General features: G+C 41.5%; 1 protein-coding gene across 4 annotated transcripts in view; it reads left to right on the top strand.

Annotated features, from left to right (window-relative positions):
* LOC118391369 (roundabout homolog 2) overlaps window positions 1-23255 on the top strand; it is a 232718-nt gene that overhangs the window by 59155 nt on the left and 150308 nt on the right. For 3 of the 4 annotated variants that reach the window (XM_052458013.1, XM_035782717.2, XM_035782715.2), the window contains exon 2: window positions 13126-13452. In XM_052458013.1, the coding sequence (XP_052313973.1) occupies window positions 13126-13452 (327 nt within the window). Of the gene's footprint in view, window positions 1-8367; window positions 8934-13125; window positions 13453-23255 lie in introns of those variants that run through there. The other variant, XM_052458012.1, reaches the window with a different exon arrangement.

The following is a 23255-nucleotide window of genomic DNA, read 5'->3' as shown; positions in this document are numbered from 1 at the left end:
GAACTAGAACTAAGTGCCATTTCATTAGAGCTGGAGTACAAACCTTTTAAATAGCCTGTTTCGACATGTTATGAAAATGGAAGGGATGATTGACAAGGAGATGCTTTCTCTTTTACAATCAATTGAAATGCATCTTTGCCTCATGTTGGAACTTGACATAGATTATTTAGAGATCGCGGTATTTGTATAGTCTGAGGCCAGAGTGACTACAGCGTGACTGTAGTGCGCCATTTCCCCTACAAGCAAATACTCTCGCATTGCTAAAGACAGTCGGACATTCACTATTAAAATGTGTACTTTACACCCCACACTGTAAACATGTTGTTGAGTGTTTTGCTGTGTTTGTTGCCGCTAATGTCTAGTTTTCAGGTTGATTATTATTTTGTAAAAGCCAATTGCAAATGCTTGAGGACTAATGTCCGAGCAGGCCACTATTTGGCAGGAAATGGCAGCCATATCACTTATAGGATTACAATCATGTTGTAGCCATATCCCTTGTAGGGATTACAATCATGTTGTAGCCATATCCCTTATAGGATTACAATCATGTTGTAGCCATATCCCTTATAGGATTACAATCATGTTGTAGCCATATCCCTTATAGGGATTACAATCATGTTGTAGCCATATCCCTTATAGGATTACAATCATGTTGTAGCCATATCCCTTGTAGGGATTACAATCATGTTGTAGCCATATCCCTTGTAGGGATTACAATCATGTTTAGCCATATCCCTTGTAGGGATTACAATCATGTTGTATAGGGATTACAATCATGTTGTAGCCATATCCCTTGTAGGGATTACAATCATGTTGTAGCCATTCCCTTGTAGGGATTACAATCATGTTGGCCATATTAGGGATTACAATCATGTTGTAGCCATATTTAGCCATATCCCTTATAGGGATTACAATCATAGCCATATTTAGGGATTACAATCATGTTGTAGCCATATCCCTTGTAGGGATTACAATCATGTTGTAGCCATATCCCTTATAGGGATTACAATCATGTTGTAGCCATAATAGGGCAATCATGTTGTAGCCATATCCCTTGTAGGGATTACAATCATGTTGTAGCTTGTAGGGATTACAATCATATCCCTTATAGGGATTACAATCATGTTGTAGCCATATCCCTTATAGGGATTACAATCATAATTATAGGGATTACAATCATGTTGTAGCCATATCCCTTGTAGGGATTACAATCATGTTGTAGCCATATCCCTTATAGGGATTACAATCATGTTGTAGCCATATCCCTTATAGGGATTACAATCATGTTGTAGCCATATCCCTTGTAGGGATTACAATCATGTTGTAGCCATATCCCTTATAGGGATTACAATCATGTTGTAGCCATATCCCTTATAGGGATTACAATCATGTTGTAGCCATATCCCTTGTAGGGATTACAATCATGTTGTAGCCATATCCCTTATAGGGATTACAATCATGTTGTAGCCATATCCCTTATAGGGATTACAATCATGTTGTAGCCATATCCCTTATAGGGATTTCACAATATCCCTTGTAGGGATTACAATCATGTTGTAGCCATATCCCTTATAGGGATTACAATCATGTTGTAGCCAATTTTAGGATTACAATCATGTTGTAGCCATATCCCTTATAGGGATTACAATCATGTTGTAGCCATATCCCTTATAGGGATTACAATCATGTTTAGCCATATCCCTTATAGGGATTACAATATCCCTTATAGGGATTTGCCATATCCCTTATAGGGATTACAATCATGTAGCCATATTACAATCATGTTGTAGCCATATCCCTTGTAGGGATTACAATTTATCCCTTGTAGGGATTACAATCATGTTGTAGCCATATCCCTTGTAGGGATTACAATCATGTTGTAGCCATATCCCTTGTAGGGATTACAATCATGTTGTAGCCATATCCCTTGTAGGGATTACAATCATGTTGTAGCCATATCCCTTGTAGGGATTACAATCATGTTGTAGCCATATCCCTTATAGGGATTACAATCATTTTGTAGCCATATCTCTTGTAGGGATTACAATCATGTTGTAGCCATATTATCCCAGTATTTAAGAAAAGTGATTATTTAATACCTGTAGCATTGCCTTGTTCTCCAGGGGTTTGTGCATATGCGCCCAGGAGAGCGCTAGACAGAAGCTTATACTACACTAAATAAAACAAATGATTTGAACAACAATGTGCAGAAAGTGGGATTTCACATAAAATAATTTTCAGTGTGCCTTCACCATGATTCTACCCCATACCTTAGGGTCCCGGAATGTTCTATAGTTTCCAACTCTAGCTGCTAAATTACCAGTCAAGTGAAACAACTTGTAAAAAAATGTAATTACATTTATAAGTACGGCGTCCAGTAGAGGTTGATGTTTAAAAGCAGCTTGGAATCAAAGAAAGCACTGGAATCATTGAGAAATCAGTGGGATCTGCATTTTGCACCACACACTTTGAAAAGGCATGTGATCAAACAAAGCTTTGGATGTCAATGATGATGTGCTTCTGATAAAGTGATTACAAGCATTGGCACAGTGCTTTGAAGTAAACTGCTTAATTACTGTACATTACTGTAACGGTACATTACTGTAACCACACAGCATTGTGTGATTGGCAACTGGCAACTTTTACAAACAACTCTGAGTGATCTGATTGAGAGACATCAAGGTCTGAAGTGAACCAACCAAACAACATTTACAACATTTCCATTACACTGTAATGGAAAACTGATTCATATGGTACATTTTTACATTTATCAACAATAAAATAATGTGAAGAATTATAGTGTAAATTAGACTGTGTATTATGGTGCATTGTTGAAAAATGTTGTGGGCAGAAAAATAGTTGTATTTTTTTACTCTCTTTTTCTCCCCAATTTCATAATATCCAATTGGTAGTTATCTTGTCTGATTGCTGCAACTCCCCAATGGGCTCGGGAGAGAGTCATGCGTCCTCCGAAACATGACCTGCCAAGCCGCACTGCTTCTTAACACACTGTGCGCTTTAACCGGGAGCCAGCTGCACCTATGTGTCAGAGGAAACACCATCCAACTGACAACCAGAGTCAGCTTGCAGGCGCCAGTTGACTGTAAGTTACCGGAAAAATAATGGTAAAAAAGCTTACAGTAACAGTATTGGATACCATAACATATGGTAACTAAACAGGAAACTGGCTGCCTGTAAGTAACAGGAAATGTTTTACATTCTGAAAACATCAGAAATGCTACTTAAATCAATCCTACAACTGTGATATGTGGTTGACTCACCTACATATCTGAGGATGCATGGACTAATTGTCATTCTGGATAAGAGCTTCTGCTAAATTACTAAAATGTAAATGTAAACATGTACAGTGTGGGCTACTGTTCACCTCCATTGGCCGTGAGATACGATAGCCTATAAGCTATACCGTTTGACAAAATCATGAAACATATTTTTTGGTGTGTTTGTGTGAGGGCTGTACATATGTGAATGCCTGTGCCGATTTCATTAATATCTCAGGTTCATGAACTATTCTGTTATGTATTATTGAGTGAGAGACCATTACATTTCCAATGAGAGCTTATTTGACGAACAACTATCTTCAGTGTTCCTCAATGGAACTAGTGTTGTGTGTGTGGGTGTGAGTAGGCCTATGCACCTCAAAACATTCAGTTCATGAAACTTTTATAAACTACATGTTTTCTTTCTGCCAAAGTGTCTTTCAGATACAGAGTGCCAATAATGGCAGGGGAGATGTAAAGGCATCATCTAAAAGACAAGGCCACAGAGGTGCGCATCAGAGGTAGAGAAAGGAAAGTGTGGGATGGGAACAGGGTCACTTTCTCCCATCAGAAGCAATCACAGACGGTATGGTTTATTTTCACTTCATGATAGCACTTATCCCATCATCTGCAGAGACCACCTATTCCTGTGAGTGCTTTGCACTCAGCCCTCTCATATTATAAAAAATCTAATAAAATGTTATTTGTCACATGCGCCAAATACAACAATGCAGAGTTAAAAAGTACAAACATTTTGCAACAATCTTTTAAAAAATAATAACAAAATAAAATATCTATAATGAAACTATAACTGAACAAAAATACAAACACAACATATAAAGTGTTTGTGCCATGCCATGTTTCATGAGCTGAAATTAAAGATCCCAGAAATGTTCCATAAACACAAAAAGCTTAATTCTCTCAATTTTTGTGCACACATGTGTTACATCCCTGTTAGTGAGCATTTTATCATTTGTCAGGACAACCCATCCATATGACAGGTGTGGCATATCAAGAAGCTGATTAAACAGCATAATCATTACACAGGTGCACCGTGTGCTGTGGACAATAAAAGGCTACTCTAAATGTGCAGTTTTGTCACACAACACAATGCCACAAATGTCTCAAGTTTTGTGGGAGTGTGCAATTGGATTGCTGACTTCAGGAATGTCCACCAGAGCTGTTGCCGGGGAACTGAATGTTAATTTCTCTGCCATAAGCCGCCTCCAACGTCGTTTTTGAGAATTTGGCAATACTTCCAACCGGCCTCACAACCGCAGACCACGTGTCCTCATGCCAGCACAGGACCTCCACATCCGGCTTCTTCACCTGCTTGATCGTCAGAGGAGGGGAGGGGGGCTGCGGAGTATTTCTATTTGTAATAAAGCCCTTTTGTAGGTAAAACTCAATCTGATTGGCTGGGTCTGGCTTACTAGTGGGTACTAGTGGGGCGCTGCACATGCCAAGTCATGTGAAATCCATAGATTAAGGCCTAATTTATTTATTTCAATTAACTGATTTCCTTATGAACTGTAACTCAGCAAAATCTTTGAAATTGTTGCATGTTGCGTTTATATATATATTTTTCATTATACAAAGAGTACGTACAAAGTCAATGTGCAGGGGTACGAGATAGTTGAGGTAATTGAGGAAATATGTACAGTACAAGTCAAAAGTTTGGACACACCTACTCATGCAAATTTTTTAAATAATATTTTCTATATTGTATAATAATTGTATAATAATAGTGAAGACATCAAAACAACGAAATAAAACAAATGTAATCATGTAGTAACCAAAAAAGTGTTTGTGCATACGACCCGAACAGATCCACAGATGATGCAATCTCTATGGCACTCTGTATCTATGGATCCTGGGACTAAACACCTCCCTCTGCAACTGGATCCTGGACTTCCTGACGGGCCTCCCCCAGATGGTGAGGGTGGGTAGGAACAGATCTGCCACGCTGATCCTCAACACTGGAGCTCCCCAGGGGTGCGTGCAGGTTGAGGGCTTCAAGTTCCTTGTTGTCCACATCAACAACAAACTAGAATGGTCCAAACACACCAAGACAGTCGTGAAGAGGGCACGACAAAGGCTATTCCCCCTCAGGAAACTAAAAAGATTTGGCATGGGTCCTGAGATCCTCAAAATGTTCTACAGCTGCAACATTGAGAGCATGGTTGCATCACTGCCTGGTACGGCAATTGCTCGGCCTCTGACAGCAAGGCACTACAGAGGGTAGTGCGTACGGCCCAATTCTTCACTGGGGCTAAGCTACCTGCCATCCAAGACCTCTACACCTGGTGGTGTCAGAGGAAGGCCCTAAAAATTGTCAAGGACCCCAGCCACAGGCTGTTCTCTCGACTACCGCATGGCAAGCGGTACTGGAGTGCCAAGTCTAGGACAAAAAGGCTTCTCAACAGTTTTTACCCCCAAGCCATAAGACTCCTGAACAGGTAATCAAATGTCCCCCGGGCTATTTGCATTGTGTGCCCCCTCCAACCCCTCTTCTTATGCTGCTGCGACTCTCTGTTTATCATATATGCAGTCACTTTAACTATACATTAATGCACATACTACCTCAATTGGGCTGACCAACCAGTGCTCCCGCACATTGGCTAACCGGGCTGTCTGCATTGTGTCCCGCCACCCACCACCTCGATCCACCACCCGCCAACCCCTATTTTATGCTACTGCTACACTCTGTTCATCATATATGCATAGTCACTTTAACCATATCTACATGTACATACTACATACTACCTCAATCAGCCTGACTAACCGTTGTCTGTATTTAGCCTCGCTACATTTATATCCTTGCTACTGTATATAGCCTGTCTTTTTACTGTTGTTGTATTTCTTTACTTATCTATTGTTCACCTAATACCTTTTTGCACTATTGGTTAGAGCCTGTAAGTAAGCATTTCACTGTAGGGTCTACACCTGTTGTATTTGGCGCACGTGACAAATAAACTTTGATTTGATTTACCTATGGTGGTCTGCTTGAAACATGTCAGGTAGAGGTTGAAAATGTCAGTGAAAGGTTGAAAATGTCGTCAGTGAAAATACTTGCCCAGCAGGACAGCGTGTGCTCTGAGTACGCATCCTGATCGTCTGTCTGGCCCTGCAGCCTTGTGAATGTTAATCTGTTTAAAAGTATTTTTCACATAAGCTACGGAGAGCGTGATCACACAGTCGTCTGAAAACGCTGGTGCTCTCATACATGGTTCAGTGTTGCTTGCCTCGAGGCAGGCATGGAAGGCATTTAGCTCATCTGGGGGGCTTGCGTGACTGATGTTATAAACTCCTCAATGCCATCAGATGAATCCTGGAACATATTCCAGTCTGTGCTAGTGAAACAGTCCTGTAGCTCAGCATCCGCTTCATCGGACCACTTCCATATTGAGCACGCCACTGGTTGTTCCTGTTTTTGATTGTAAGCAGGAATTATGGTCAGATTTGCCAAATGGAGTGCGGGGGAGAGCTTTGTATGAATCTATGTGTGTGGAGTAAAGCTGATCTACATTTTTTTAGTTGTACAGCTGATCATTTAGTTTGCCCTGTGGACTGAACTAACATTTACTGTGAATTTTTGGCTAATCACAACCAAAAATCTACCTGTAGAATGGCAATCTACGATGAACCACCTCACTTTACACCTACAACCACACATTTACCTTTTTCTCAACAGGGAAAAACACACACACACACATTTCTCCACCACCTGGATTTCTCCTGACACCATAGATCAGGGGTAGGCAACTAGATTCAGCCACGGGACAATTTTTGTAGGAGTGGATGGTCAAAGGGCTGGAACATAATTAGAATAATTTGCAGGCTGCAAATTGACCACAACTAAACACAAAAAGAGATCGTATTTTAAAATAACAATAATTTCATACATTGAGACACAATCACATATGTCTATTTTTTATTTGTGGGAACACTCGGGAAAATATTTCCTGAATTAAAGAAATGTTTTGCTGATTTTACAGTATTTTTTAATGTTTTATTTATTTTTCACTAAAAACTTTGGGGGGCAAAAAATTACTCATGATTAACCAAAAAGTGACAGTACATTTAAATTCAGTTCACTGGGCTAACTAAATTATCATCAGTAGATAAGCATTATTGAATGTGCTTGTTGGGAGGAGTATTTTTGTCAATAGCTCATTGAGTGCCCAGTTCATCAAGAATAAGGCCCAGGGTTTTCATTCCTCTTATTCATGTGGATGGAATCGACTGCTGGCAGTAGACAGTATGTGCCATGGGCTATTAGCAGTGAAGTTGTCATTGATATTCACTGAGAAAATTGCCATATAGGAACAAACCACTTTGCAGTCACATTCTGTCTATGCCAGATGATATCTAAGAGATAACCATGTCGTGATAGAGGACGCAACTTGTTGTACTTTCATGTATACTATGTCGTCGATAGAGGACGCAACTTGATTGCACTTTGATGTATACTGTATTCTATTATACTGTATTTTTTGTCAATGCCACTCCTACATTGCTCGATCTAATATTTATATATTTCTTAATTCCATTCTTTTACTTTTAGATTTGTGTGTATTGTTGTGAATTGTTAGATATTACTGCACGGTTGGAGCTAGGAACACAAGCATTTCGCTACACCCGCAAAAACATCTCCTAAATATGTGATGTGACCAATACAATTTGATTTGATGTTTAGCCTACTTCATATGTTATAAGGCGCACATAGCAGTACTATTAAATGAATTGCCTTGATTTGCAAATCAAATGCATAGCAATTTAAACACCAAACCCAAACAACATTTCTATGCGCAAATTTCCCCAAGAAATATTGGCATAGCCTAATGTAGTTATGTGATTTGTATGTGGTTTCCACAGCACTCTGTAGCTATGTCGACAGTTCAGATCTAGGACTAGTTTGCCCCTCTAATCTAAACCCAAACTGACTTCAGATCAGCGCATAGGACATCCTCTAAATGGCACATTCTGAGATTGTTTGATGGAAGTCTGCGTATTCGCATTTTGTAGCCCACTACTACTGTAGGCTACCAATGTACAGTTCCACGGGGAAGGGGGCTCTAACTGTGCAGCTATTCACCTCGGTCTGAAACCACTACAGTCCACCACCGTTGTCTCACAACCGTCCCGCCTGTAGGTTACTGAACTGCGCGTATTCCATCGGAGTGATATTTTCAGAATTATGGTCATTCAGACCATTTATATTATATATTGTAGCCTATGGGCTTCGTTTTCGACGATTTTAGCTAGAAGGAGCATTGCATGAAATAGGCTCTGGGAGCTGGTCGGGGTGATGCTATGAGGCGAGCACATCGTCGCTCTTTGGTTAGTGTCTGGTGATGAGACACCTCCAAATGTTGTGTGGAGAAGTAAGCTACCCATCGGGTGCGCTCTTGGTGAGAAAACATGAAGTCGTATCGTGAATGATTTCGTTGTCCATTAAAATATAACTTAAATTCTTTATATTAAAATTCAACAATTTATATGCTCAGAACCGAATACAGAGTCGCACAAAAAGCAAGGTAAAGAAGTCTATCTGACGAGTTTTGCGCTAATATACCGTGGACGGTTACTATGCCAGAATGGGTCTACTACGGTTTTTATTTTTCTATGGACTATTGCACACCCAAGTCAACGGTAAGTCCTGGAACCTTTCATTTGATTTGGTCACCACAATTAAGTTTGTAATAAAAACATAGCTTTTCCCTGTTTTTCGTTTTAGATATACACATAGTCTAAGTGTGGGTACCCCACCTAAAACATCGAACAACCCCGCGTTTGATTAGAGCACCTGCAGTAGCAGTTTTTTTGTATTTTGCCAGGCTTGTTCTGTTTATTCCTCATTTGAAAACGTTGCAAAAAGCAGGCGAAAAAGGGGTGCACACATCTGGTTTCTGTTTGCGCGTTAATGTGTCTCAACATGCAGGGGTTGATCCTTTCAACGTGGCTTTGATGCACCAGACTATTTTATGAGCAATGGATTGTCAATGTGTTTTTTATCGATTGAATTCGTTGACATTTTATTAACTGTCATACAAATTAATCATATATTGCAATTCGAAACATATGCTTATTTAGGGGTCCCTGATTAATTTAATTGTTAATGAATACATTTTCCTAATTGATGTCTATCATTAGGGAGGATTTGAAAGGTTTAATTTTGCCCTTGGCTGATAAATGAAAGCACCATTTATTCGGTTTCAATTTAATGACATTCAGCACTGTATTGTGTCAATTACCCATAGGTGACTGACAATATTTAATAGGCAGCAGCTTTCACTATCATTGTCATCTTTCTTTTGTTAATAATAAGTTGTCACCCCCTTCTTTATATTTAATAGACACCATTGATGTCCTACTACATTTTCACAGTCTTAATGGAAAATCCACTTACAAACTATATTTAGGTATTTTTTTCATTAGTCCACAGTTAATCCAGTCCCAAATGTTTTGCATGTCAGCAGTCAAGTTTTTAAGATAATGGATTTTCAAGAAGCATAGTGTCACTTGCCACATCACCATGATGAGTCCTAAGTCTTGAAAACTTGACTGCTGACATAGAAAACATTTTGGGACTGTCAACAGCGGACTGAAAAAAAATAGCAAAATATAGTTTTGAGTGGATTTTCCATTTAAGAATTTAGAGGGACATCAATAGTGTCTAAGAAATGTAAATAAGGGGAAAAATGGGTGAAGTTGATGGATCTATACAGTTGGACCCCGAACATCAGAAGGCTTGTGTTAGACTCAGAGGATTTGGGTTCTGATATGCAACTGGTGGAACTTAGATTTTTTATCTGAAAAGTCCCCAAAATATGTAATGGAGACTATTATGCTGAATTATCTTATAGTCCTGTGACTTGTTTCAGTCTGTTATATATGGACACTGTGTCCACTGGTCACAGGACATACTGTACATACTATCTGTCCCTTGAGCACCATCACTGGTGAGGACACAGCACTCATAACGGTTGAGCTCCCTGTCTTGGTCGATATGGGCTTTCCAGGCCAATGCCACTGTGTTGTCCCCCACTGGACATGCAGCTGTTTTTGATGACCATGTCCACATTGAAAGCATTGATTTGGTGAGAGAGGGGGCTGGTTCCATCCCTATGGCTGTTGACTACCATATGCACAGTGATGCCCCACTCCATTGCTTATATTCTACCACATTTACATTTTAGTCATTTAGCAGACTCTCTTATCCAGAGCGACTTACAGGAGCAAATATGGTTAAGTGCCTTGCTCAAGGGCACATCAACATATTTTTCACCAAGTCGGCTTGTGGATTTGAACCAGCGACCTTTCGTTTACTGGCCCAACGCTCTTAACCACTCTTACAGGACTTTCATTCAACTCCTGTACCTGTACAATTGGGTAGAAGGGGTTATACTGTGTGCTAGTATGAGTATTTTATTGTGTTTTAGTAGCAGTATCTCTCTCTGTCTTTCACTCTCTTTCACACACACTCACCCGCCTCTCTCTTCATCGATTTTTTGCTTTATAACTTTGTCAAGTTGGCTTTGAGGTTGTTTTCTGCCTGTGCATGTGTGTTATTGTTGTGTATGAAAGAGGGTGACATGGAGAGTTTTTGGCAAAAGGCCATTTGACTGTCTGTGGGTGATTAAATGGCAAGGTCTTGGCAGCGCTGTGTTATTGAAAGTAAGCTTGAGATTAAACAGAAACATTATGAGACAACGCCATGTCACAGAGAACGACACATTATCATCCTCTGCTGTGATGGGAGAGTCCAAGATGGTCAATATCATTAGTCTATAGTCAGTCAATTCCTGATAACTGCACATTGGGTGAAGTGCAATCTCTATGTGCACAGTGCAGTTCACCAATCAGCAATTCAAATACATTCATTGTACATGCACTTTAAAAGTATAATTGTTATTCCACTGTAATTTCAAGGGACATCATCATTTGTCAATATTGGTACAGTGTGTTGATATCAGTGGTAGGTGATGGTATTACCATAACTATTCTGACTGACTGGGTTCCCTCAGTACTCTTCCCTTTATGAATATTCCAGCCAACAGCTATGTTCAGTAGGAGAGGGATGTCAGCTGTAATGGATGTGACAGTTGATATGGTCAAAGTTAAAGTGCAGAGGGAGATGCGGTTTTCATATGTTTTTGTTAAGCCAGAGTGCAGCTAAATCCCAGTCAAGCGTAGCCATGACATTTCTGCTGTCGCCTGGGCGTACAGTTTTACCTCAGAGAGAGAAAGATAAGGTAGAGAGTAATGAGTTTGGAAAGACCATAGCTGCTCTATGGGGAAACCTTATCTCAGAAAGTTCAGGTTGTCGGAAGACCTTTAAGACTAGTTTATTCAGGGACAAAAACCACTGCTCATATGCAGGGCCATAGTAGAGTAAGCCCTGGGTGGCTGTAATGAGCATTAGTCTGTTTCAGCTTCTGTACTGCTCTCAGGACTTGGGTGAAACTGAGTGCATGAATTGCGTGGGCAGTTCCATGAACAGGCTCACTGAAGGGACTAATGAAATGAGAAGCTTTTTGGAGGGTGGATATCTTTGGTTACGTATGAATTTATAACTGTGGTTGTAGTTGAATGGATCCAGCCAGTCCCCATTAGGGCCATTAAACACTAGGTGGGGGTGGGTGTGGGTGTGGGGAAGGGAGGGGGAGTGAGAGTAAGTCAGACGGGCAGGGAGTCGGCACACTTGAGTGGGCTGGGTATTGGTAATTATCTGAGAGTGGCGTTTAGGAGTGTGGCATGCCAGTGGCTGGCAGCTTCGCTGAGTTTAGCAATCCACCTGTTGGATTAGGTAGAGTCTGATCGATTTGAGAAGCTGGAAATAGACGTATTTTGTGTATTGTTAGCAGATTTCCCATCAAGGAGAGCTGTGCAGACTTGAAAGAGCAACAGTTGCAGAAAACTAAACCCATTACTAAAACATATTTCTGTCATGGCTCAGCTAGTCTCGTCATCCAACTGAACACTATAGCTCTCTCCCAGGTTACCCTGTTAAGTGCTCACTCCCATCCTTACACAGGAAAAAGTAGTGTTTGTCATATCCCATTTGTCTTGGTATGAGTAATGATAGAATCATGTTGTGTTGCGATGCCTCACTGCGTCACCAACACAGACAAGGGGAGAAGAGGAGGGTTGTAGGTACTAGGTAGAGCTGGAGGCAGTGTGGGAGCAAGCGCTTGGTAATGACATCAAACACTTGCTGCTTCCGCTCCTTCCCACAGCATGGTTGGGTTGCTTTTCCTCCACTTCCAGCTGACACACAGGAATGTGTTCCTGTTGACTTGTTCACAGTGACATCAAACCCTGGGTGAGGGACAGAGAAACAGACTCCTCATACACATTGAATGCAAAAGTCTGATTCTGTCAAAGAGGAACAGAAGACACACAAACATGTTGATTATGCTTTTCTATATCCCCAATGGGCACACACGTGCCTATCTGAAGACACGCTTAGAAATAGAAATCGACATTCAACATTTATTTGCTACACACACTAACAAGCAACTCTCTCACCCACTCACCACCCAGCAGCATGTAAGAGGAACAGAGCACTTGACGAAATGTGTCAATGAAAAATCGAATTAGCCATAATAACTCTCTGTCTTCTGTCTGTCAGTGTGGATATTGCGGCTCGTTTTTGTGTGGTGCCATGGTGTGTGTGCTGCCTGTCAGGGCCTGGCACTCATTTATAAGCTTTCTCTCAGACTTTCTCCCTGTATATTTTACATATCAATCCGGACTTACCGATATTGTCCGTTGGTATTACTGAACATATCTTATGTTGGCATATGTGTAGCTAATCATTTCTCCAATCTTCTCCTCCCAGGATCTCGTCTGCGTCAGGATGACTCCCCTCCTCGGATCGTGGAGCACCCCTCTGACCTCATCGTGTCCAAGGGGGAGCCGGCCACCCTCAACTGCAAGGCGGAGGGGCGTCCCGCCCCCACGGTGGAGTGGTACAAGGACGGGGAGCGGGTGGAGACAGACCGGGACAACCCCCGTTCCCACCGCATGCTGCTGCCCAGCGGCTCCCTCTTCTTCCTGCGCATCGTCCATGGCCGACGCAGCAAGCCAGACGACGGCAGCTACGTGTGTGTGGCCCGCAATTACCTGGGGGAGGCAGTGAGCAGAAACGCATCATTAGAAGTAGCATGTAAGTCCCACCCACAATTCTTTATGTTATGGATGAGTGCCATGAAATTGGAAAGATAGAGTGCCCCATTGGACGAGCTGTGTTGCCTATATGTGTATGTGTTTTAATGATGCTGTTATTGTAAACTCGATGATATGACCATTAAAAGGATAGTAGTAGCACATATTTTGTGGATGGTAATATTGCAGTCATAAATTATAGTTATGAAGAAGTATAATTATAGAGAATAATTGCAGAGAATACTATTGTGTTGAATGAAGTGTGTGTGTGTGTGTGTGTGTGTGTGTGTGTGTGTGTGTGTGTGTGTGTGTGTGTGTGTGTGTGTGTGTGTGTGTGTGTGTGTGTGTGTGTGTGTGTGTGTTTATAGACCTATATAGTGGTCCCTGTAGGTCTTAACGGTGTGACAGCAGCTTGATCTATTGATTGCCATTACTGGGGTCCTAGGAGGCTAAATGAAAAATATCATGAAAAATGGATGAAGTCTCTAGATTGTTCTTTGATTTCTGTTTGATGTCGTGCACTCTCTCTGCCCCTCACTGGGAAGTTAATGTGGCCTCTGGGATGGGAGGGCTTGACGTTAAATGAGGTGTTACAATTTTTTTTAACTTAAATGCAACTGTGTGTGGGTAGGGCAGGACTATAGCTACAAATGAGGTCTGGACCTCATTTTTAAAATTAATATATATATATATATATATATATATATATATATATATATATATATATATACAGTACCAGTCAAGAGTTTGGACACACCTACTCATTCAAGGATTGTTCTTTATTTTGACTATTTTCTACATTGTAGAATAATGGTGAAGACATCAAAACTAGAAAATAACTCATATGGAATTATGTAGTAACCCAAAGTACCCACCCTTTGCCTTGATGACAGCCTTGCATTCTCTCAACCAGCTTCATGAGGTAGTCACCTGGAATGCTTTTCCAACAGTCTTGAAGGAGTTCCCACATATGCTGAGCACTTGTTGGCTGTTTCTCCTTCACTCTGCAGTCCAACTCATCCCAAACCATCTCAACTTGGTTGAGACTCTGGGCGCGAACCCAGAGTCTCTGGTGGCACAGCTTGCGCTGCAGCGCTCTTAACCACTGCGCCACCCGGGAGGCCCAACACAAATGTACTTTTAACAAGGCACAGCTTCATGAGGTACCTGGAATGCATGTTAATTGAAATGCATTCCAGGTACCTCATGAAGCTGGTTGAGAGAATGCCAAGTGTGTGCAAAGCTATCATCAAGGCAAAGGGTGATTTGTTCAACACTTTTTTGTTTACTACATGATTCCTTTTGTGTTAATTCATAGTTGTGATGTCTTCACGATTATTCTACAATGTAGAACATTGTACAAAATTAAGAAAGACCCTGGAATGTGTGTCCAAATTTTTGACTGGCAATGTATATATATATATTTTTAGGAACTCATTTGGGGTCTCCACTTACTGTTGAGAGTTAGAATAGTGGAATACACAAGTTGCAATTTCGTAACGAGGTTGTGCATCAGCAGTTTTTCTCTTGTTATATATCACTCATTGACAGTCACTCAAAAAGCCCATGTCAGAGAAAAAAATACATTGGTCAATTTTAGTCTAGTTCGTCACTGGCAGCCTTACCATTATGCAGAAGATGCAATTGCCCCAGGCCTCACATCACCAAGGGGTGTCATGAGCTGGGTTGCGTTTAAATTCACTGCATCCGCATATGTCGGCCTTTCACATCTACGATGGAAGGTGGCAGAGCTACAGCGGTGTTTGTCAGACCATGAGACATCTCGAAAATCGGTCTTCTCACGAAAATGTCTTTAGCGTCCGAACGGTTTGGCGTTAACATTAATATGACCCCTCTATGGATAAGATGAGACTCTCACGATGGTGTTCTCTAATTTGCTCTACGACCCCCATCAACTCCCGTAAAAATGTCCCTATGGTTATTGTGAGTAGCCTAATTTATCTTCCTCTAACTCCGCCTTCTACTGAGTTTATACAAACTGTTGTATCCTACCATTCTGATAGATTGGAGACTGTTAGAACATGTTGTAACGTTCATCATTTGGTTGTTATTCCATTGGTTACCATGATGCAGATGCCCAGGTGTGGCCCACACTCATTAAATGTGTTGCTTTTAAATTTTAGAGCAATCACTAGTAAAACCTTTCTTGTGAATGACCTCATTAGTGAGGGCAACGTTGATTGCACGTATCTCACTAAATCATTGGCTGTCTTCAGACTGTAGTGCCGCTCTTATTGAAGCCTCTTCCCCCCCCAAAATTAAACCTCAACCTCTATTTTTACTAATGCTCTCAGCTGTAAGGACATTTCATTTGGCAACTTTGGGTCTTTTGAGCATTATGCTATACTTTTTAAGTCAGCACCCAGTGCTGGCTCTAACCCTGTATAGGCCACCAAAGCACAGCCCCACTTTCTTTACTGATTTCTCTGAACTATTGTCCATTGTCCTTGAGAACTATGATAAAATCATCGTGTTGGTCGATTTTAATATTCATTATGACAAAGAGACGGCCTCCAAGGCCATTGAATTTATGAATCCCTTTAGCTCTATGGACTTTATCCAACATGTTACTGGGTTCACCCATAACCGCGGCCGTACTCTCAACCTGGTTATTACCAAGGGGCTTTCTATTGATGTAACCTCTATTGTTGACACTGCTTTTTCTGATCACCACTGTGTATTTTTACTACCTTGTTGCTCATATTACAGGGTAATACTGAACACATTATTTAAAAACATTATCTTACTTCTGAAGTTGCTACAGATTTTATTGAGTGTATGAACAGGAATGTGACAAATAGCTTTTTACCAACCGAGGAACATTGCCAAGGTGCGGTCATTTCTATCTCAGGCTGATACAGAGAGACTTATCCATGCTTTTATTACAAGCAGGCTTTACTACTGTAATGCTCTCCTGTCTGGTCTACCTAAGAAAGCCATTGGTCAACTGCAAAACATACAGAAAGATAATGACCAAGATCAGACAGAGAGCACACATTACACTGGTTTTGAAGTCTCTGCACTGGCTGCCTGTGAGTTTTAGAATACATTTTAAGATTATTCTATTGTTTTTTTAAATCTTATCTACGATTGTGCACCCCAATACATATCAGACATGCTTTTGAGTTACGTACCCGGTAGGTCCCTCATGTCCTTTAGCACACTGGCCTTTTAACTATCCCCAAAGCCTAGGACCAAGAGGCACGGAGAGGCAGAACCTGAGGGGCGCTGAAACTGTGGACATATTTAAACTGTGGACACAATTAAACTGTGGACATATTTAAACTGTGGACACATTTAAACTGTGGACATATATTATAAAACACACCTTTTTAGCTGAGCATTTGCTTAGGGTGCTTTTTTGGTCTTTCTGTTTCTGTTTTTATTGTTATTCTTTTGTTTGTTGTGTTTGTTTTGTAGTACATTTTTCTCTTTTTATTTGCATTGTTTTTGTTTTTGTTTTTCCTGTGAAGCGCATTGCATTCATGTCTGAAATGTGCTGTATAGATCATCTGAAGGTAACTTGGTAAGGGGATACCTTCAGAGCTTTCTAATGTATCTCAAAGCATGCTTCCTTTTGATCAAATGTTTGACTATGTTTGAATATGTATTCATCTGTTATTCAATGCATGTATATGGGCTAATAGCAGTACGGCCAAATTCAATGTTTATTCAAAATGTTTTTTATATACATTTTGTATACCTACAGGGGTCCTAAAAGTCAATCACTTAATTATCCTTGGTATGACCACCTTAAAACAATTCCATATGCTAGCTTTGTAGTAGTCTCACGTTACCATACCTCCAAAATCACGTCACTGTCCAGCCTCCCTTGGAGGTTTGGAGAATTTTGTATTGCAAAAACGGTTTGAATGGTCAGCTGGCTCCCAATGGCAAGAATTTGATTGGATGTTACATTTAAAGAACTCTTCCCCCCACATGCCCGTTGGTGCTATGTGTTCTGTTCGTCACTGTTTTCAAACCAGGAAGGACACATTTTACAGAGAATTGTTCTGTATGCTATTTTGCAACATAGCAGAAAATGGAGCAAAACCTGGAGGAATTTAAAATAATGTTTTGTCAGAAGTGTGCTCTACACACAAAATCAACATAGATCAACATACTGTATTTTGATGGTGTTTTAATCAGCGATTTCCCAGCCATCCTCACCATAGACTGTAAAAATAATCATCATGCACTGTTGCACCTAAGACACTAATCTAGTGAGCACTATTGGATCTCTGCACAAGCAAGGCATTTTATTGGTTTGATGTATAGTGAGGCGTCACTGATTTACACCGGGTCTCCACCCCTATTTAGCTATTTTTCTGCCATGAACTTCCCCAGGCTTACCCGTATTAAGGAAACCTGGTTTTTGACGAGGCCAGCCTCAGGCCCTTAGACTCATGGGCAGGGCTCTCCAACCCTGTTCTTGGAGAGCTCCCCTCCTACAGGTTTTCACTCTAACCTCAGTTGTAACTAACCTGCTTATCATCAAGCTAATTATTATTATCAAGCTTATCAGCAAGCTAATTATTAGAATCAAGTGGGCTGTCCGGGAACAGGGTTGGAGAGCCCTGCTCTAGGGGGATACAATACGCATTTCTTTGCTGCTGATAATCGTTGCAGAGGCAGAGGACATGTATGTGTAGCCCATGTACTGTATCTGATGCTGCCAGACAGCATCAGATACATGGGCTACATATAGTAAAACAGAAGGGCACTGTTTCACTCACTCTGATACTTTCTCCTGTGAGATAGTTTCAGCCACTTGCAATTGAAGGAACATTGACGGGTGCACAGTACTCTGTTCGGATGCTGGAATTATTTTGTACGATCGATCGAAGGTAACCTAATTTTTGCTGTGATTTGTTTGACAATCAGATGGAAACATCATGACTGGTTGTGTTCATGGCACATTAAAAGTTCATACATTTTTACAGTTAAATTACATCTTTACTATAAAATCCATTAAAAAAACACTGGCCTCATCCTGTGGCCTCCAAATCGCTCATCTACAGTAAATTTGCAGCAATCATGGCAATCATGGCCGACTGGGAATGCAGGGCACATGCCCAGGGGCCCTATTTTCCAGGGGGCCCCCAATGATTTTGTTAGTCACTCTCACTCTGATATCATATTAAAATGGCATAAGTCATGGCACAATTAGGATAATTGCAGGAAATTAGCTGTAAAACTGCACACAAAAGAAACCTGTAAAGCATACTTATTTGTTTACCTTTTGTTAATACTTTTTTCTTCTTCTAACAGATCCCTCTGTATGTATTATATTATAGTTTTTAATCCCGGTGCTGAGTTAATGTAAGTTAATGTGTAGCGGCTAATTATAGCTAATAGGGTATGTGTTTGTAGATCGACTGAGGTGAATGAACATACAGCAGCCGATGTCATAATGGCTGGGGTCATTTTAGCTTTTAGTAAATGAGCTTCAACTTTTTAGTAAATGAGCTTCAACTTTCTTAAGAGGTATTGGATGGGTGGGTGGGTTGAATATTCACTGGACTATTCACATCTCCATTATGTGCTAAACTGAACTGGTTCCTTGCCACTGCACAAACATTCTGCACACTCATAGCAGACAACTAAGAAACAATGCACAAAATGTGAATGGTCTGTAAATGTAAATGGGCTAAACACATACTGTAGCTACTTAAATATCCACATTCATTCACATACTACACTGGTGGTTTGCAGTGTGTTTTTAAGTGTGGGTCTTAAGGGAAAGTATGACCTGATGACGTGGTGTACACTTTCCTCCCTGGGGTGAGAGGAGAGGTTGGGGGGGTCCCTCCATTTTTTCCTGCCTTAAATCTGTCATCAGACATCTGCCTTGCTGTCTGTCGGTGCCCTGGGGTCAGTGATGAAGCATTGTTGGTATGGTTGGTATGGTTATGACACATGCTGATCTTTACACTGGTGGATTTGTGTTTGGCGTGAGCCAGCCCATGTGAGACTGAAGGAGCACCCGGGAGGACACCCCTCTCACTCAAACCCAACAGCTGCTGGACGAAGACAAAACCTAAAAACTCTGTGTGTGTTTGTGCATCCCATCCCCTCTCTCCCTGCTTTCTCCTTCCTAACTCTTTTCCCCTGTCACATGGGGGATCCTAATAAATATTAATTTCCTCAGTTCTCCGCTTCTATCCGTTATCCCTCCGTACTCTTCTTCTCCTCATCCTGCCATTTCCTCTGCCTGGTTTGTAATCAATACTGCCCTGCTGTCCTGGGAAAGGATTATGGGTGAAGAGCCGCAGGATATCTGAGACACACACATCAGTTCTCCAGCTAGACAGCTGTGAGTGTGAGAGTGTGTGGTGGGAGGGAAGAGTGTGTGAGTAGGAGGGAGATGTGCTGGCTTGTATTGTTTTTGTTTTTCAATGGGATGCCATGGGAGGATTAGATATGAAAACAATTACATGATGCAGATTAAATACATCTCTAAATGGTACATACGCTATATATATACAAAAGTATGTGTACAAAATTGAGCAGACAGCCATGCAATCTCCATAGACAAACATTGGCAGTAGAATGGGCTTATTGAAGAACTCAGTGACTTTCAATGTGGCACCGTCATAGGATGCCACCTTTCCAACAAGTCAGTTTGTCAAATGTATGCCCTGCTAGATCTGCCCCGGTCAAATGTATGTGCTGTTATTGTGAAGTGGAAATATCTAGGAGCAACAACAGCTCAGCTGTGAAATAGTAGGCCACACAAGCTCACAGAACGGGACCACTGAGTGCTGAATCACATAGAGGGTAAAAAATCGTCTCTCCTCGGTTGCAACACTCACTTCCGAGTTCTAAACTGGTGTAAAGCTTGCTGCCATTCTACTCTGGAGCAGTGGAAACGCGTTCTCTGGAGTGACGAATCACTCTTCACCATATGGCAGTACAAATCTGTGTTTGTCGGTTGCCAGGAGAACGCTTACCTGCCCAAATGCAGAGTTGCCAATCTATAAAGTTTGGTGGAGGAGAAACAATGGTATGGGCTGTTTTTCATGGTTTGTTGAGATCAGTGTGGAATAACTTAACTGGCCTGCACAGAGCCCTGACCTCAACCACATCGAACATCTTTGGGATGAATTGGAACGCCGACTGCGAGCCAGGGATAATTGCCCAACATCAGTGCCCAACCTCACTAATACTCTTGTGGCTGAATGCAGCAATGTTCCAACATCTAGAAAGCCTTCCCAGAAGAGTGGAGGCTGTTATAGCAGCAAAGGATGGACCAACTCCATATTAATGCCCATGATTTTTTTACGAGATGTTCGACGAGCAGGTGTCCACATACTTCTGATTATGTAGTGTATTTTAAATCATGCTGGGTTAGTGTGTGGTAAAATGACAGGATAGCTATGGGATTACTGTGTTAGAGACAGCAAAAGCGGAAGACTTCACCTTGGCCTGGCCTTTTCAAAATTCTGTCTCTAGTTCTGATATTGTTTTTGACACCCCCTTTCAAGCTCCTGAACCTTAGCCCTGACCTTAACCCCACCCTCTTTTAAAAATGCAGATACATTAGTCCCATTAGACCTCAATGTTAGCCTGCGTTCTGGTTAAAATTAATCCACCCAGATACCTTCCTGACTTGCCCATAGTGAGAAAGCTCAAATTGAGATGCTAATCAGTTATCTCGATGACGACTGTCTCCATGTCTTAACACAGGAAATGATAGCAGGTGCTGAGTGGGAATGTCGTCTTTGGGTGTGAAACAGACTAATGAGGAGATGTCTCCCACTCAATGGCTGTCTCTAAGCCATCTTTTTAGGGGCTCTCACGCATAAAATTGTTAGTTAATGTGAATACAGATTACATTTTATTTAGACTTTTTGAGTAGTTGACTAAAGTAGTTGACTGGGATGCCTAAGAAATAGCTTCAGTAACATTGTGCCTTCGAGGGCAGGTGGATCAGGTCTGAGGAGCACACAGTGTGTTTCTGACACTGTGACGAAGTGTGTTTCTGACGCTGTTACACAGTGCGTGCACAGTGTCGGCAGGCTTCTGCTGTTTTGTCAGCATAGCCAGGGATTATTTTAATAACAATCATCACTTGCTGTCAATGTTAGCAACACCCAGCCAGCCGTCCTCCCACGTCCCAGCCGCCCCACTGACCGCTCCAACACTGCAGCTGAACGTTATTTCAGTTATAGCATTATAGCACCCACAAACACCCCTCTGACCCCCGACCCCCTGCAGACAGCTTTAATGGGAATGACTGGCTGCTGATAGGGTTTGGAGTAGCTATAATGACTGACAGAATCAAATTAATGATGATGTGTTGCGAGAGGAGGGGTGAGGTGCGGTGGGGGAGCCGGGGGGGAATGCGAGGGTGTTGATTGGTATAAATAATTCACAAACAGACCCCCCCCCCACCCACTCACCCCCTCACCTCTCTGTCTGTACACTCCTCTGGCTTTTAGAAGAGTAGCCAGCCAGACAGACAATCGTCAGTCAATAAGTCCTCATCGTCCCAGACAGATAGCCAGCCAGACAGACAAACATATGGTTAGGATAAACGCCTGGAGTCGTCAGATGTTTAGGCTTGCACACAATGTACAGTATTGCATATTGTGATGGTGTGTGTGGATTTAGTGGTCAGTGAGGATGTGGTTAATATGGCAGACATTTCAGTGTTTGAAGTCACTGATCATGTAGTGCTGTATTAGATTATGGCGAGATGGTGCTGAGTTAGTGGTTTGTTCAATAATTATTCAACACATTTCTGGTAAGTGCCATTGTGAGATTATGATTGTGGTTAGACCGTAGTAGAGCTGCTGAGTGGAATGTATGAATGGGTATTTGGCACCCAGTCAGCTCTCATTAATCATAGGTCCCGCTTTCTCACACTGACAGCCTTCCCAGCCCCATGCCATGCCTTCCTGAGTGTCCTGGGAAGACAGGGTGGCTTGAGGGTGGAGAAAGGCTGCCAACAGTCAACAGACACCCCTCTCATGTACTAATCCTCCTCCACCTCCCAATTGTCAAGCCTGTGTAAAGCCTGTGTTGAGAAACGAGATCATAGGTGAGTGAACTTGGCTGGCCCACCATGCACTTTCTGACAGTTTCAAATGTCAGGGGACCGAGTCATCCATGGCAATGTTGTCATTGTGTGGGCTCGCCACCCACTAAAGAGCTGGGTTATAATACCAGTGATGGGCGGGTCTTAGCACAGTATACTAGACTAGAAAGAAGTGAGTTTAGGTATCTTAATTAAAAACCTCTTGAAGCTAGGGGGCACTATTTTTATGTTTGGAAAAATAACGTTCCCAAAGTAAATGGCCTATTTCTCAGGACCAGATGCTAGAATATGCATATAATTGACAGATTAGGATAGAAAACACTCTAAAGTTTCCAAAACTGTCAAAATATTGAATGTGAGTATAACAGAACTGATATTGCAGGCGAAACCCTGAGAAAAATCAGACCAGGAAGTGGCTTCTATTTTGAAAACTCCATGTTCCATAGCCTCCCATTGCTCCATTTAAAGGGATATCAACCAGATTCGTTTTCCTATCGCTTCCTCAAGGTGTCAACAGTCTTCAGACATGGTTTCAGGCTTTTATTTTGAAGAATGAGCGTGAACGACCACATTGCGTAAGTGGATATGTGGGGGCTCTCAGAGTGAATTGTGCGCAAAAGAGAAAGGCGGCCATTGTTACTCCCGGTCCTAGTGAAAAGCCAACTGTCACGGTTGATATATTATCGAATAGATATTTGAAAAACACCCTGAGGATTGATTATAAAAAACGTCTGACATGT

The sequence above is a fragment of the Oncorhynchus keta genome, chromosome 12, assembly GCF_023373465.1.
Source record: "Oncorhynchus keta strain PuntledgeMale-10-30-2019 chromosome 12, Oket_V2, whole genome shotgun sequence".
Taxonomy (NCBI): domain Eukaryota; kingdom Metazoa; phylum Chordata; class Actinopteri; order Salmoniformes; family Salmonidae; genus Oncorhynchus; species Oncorhynchus keta.
Note: the sequence above shows the minus strand (reverse complement) of the source record. Positions and strands in the feature narration are given on the sequence as shown.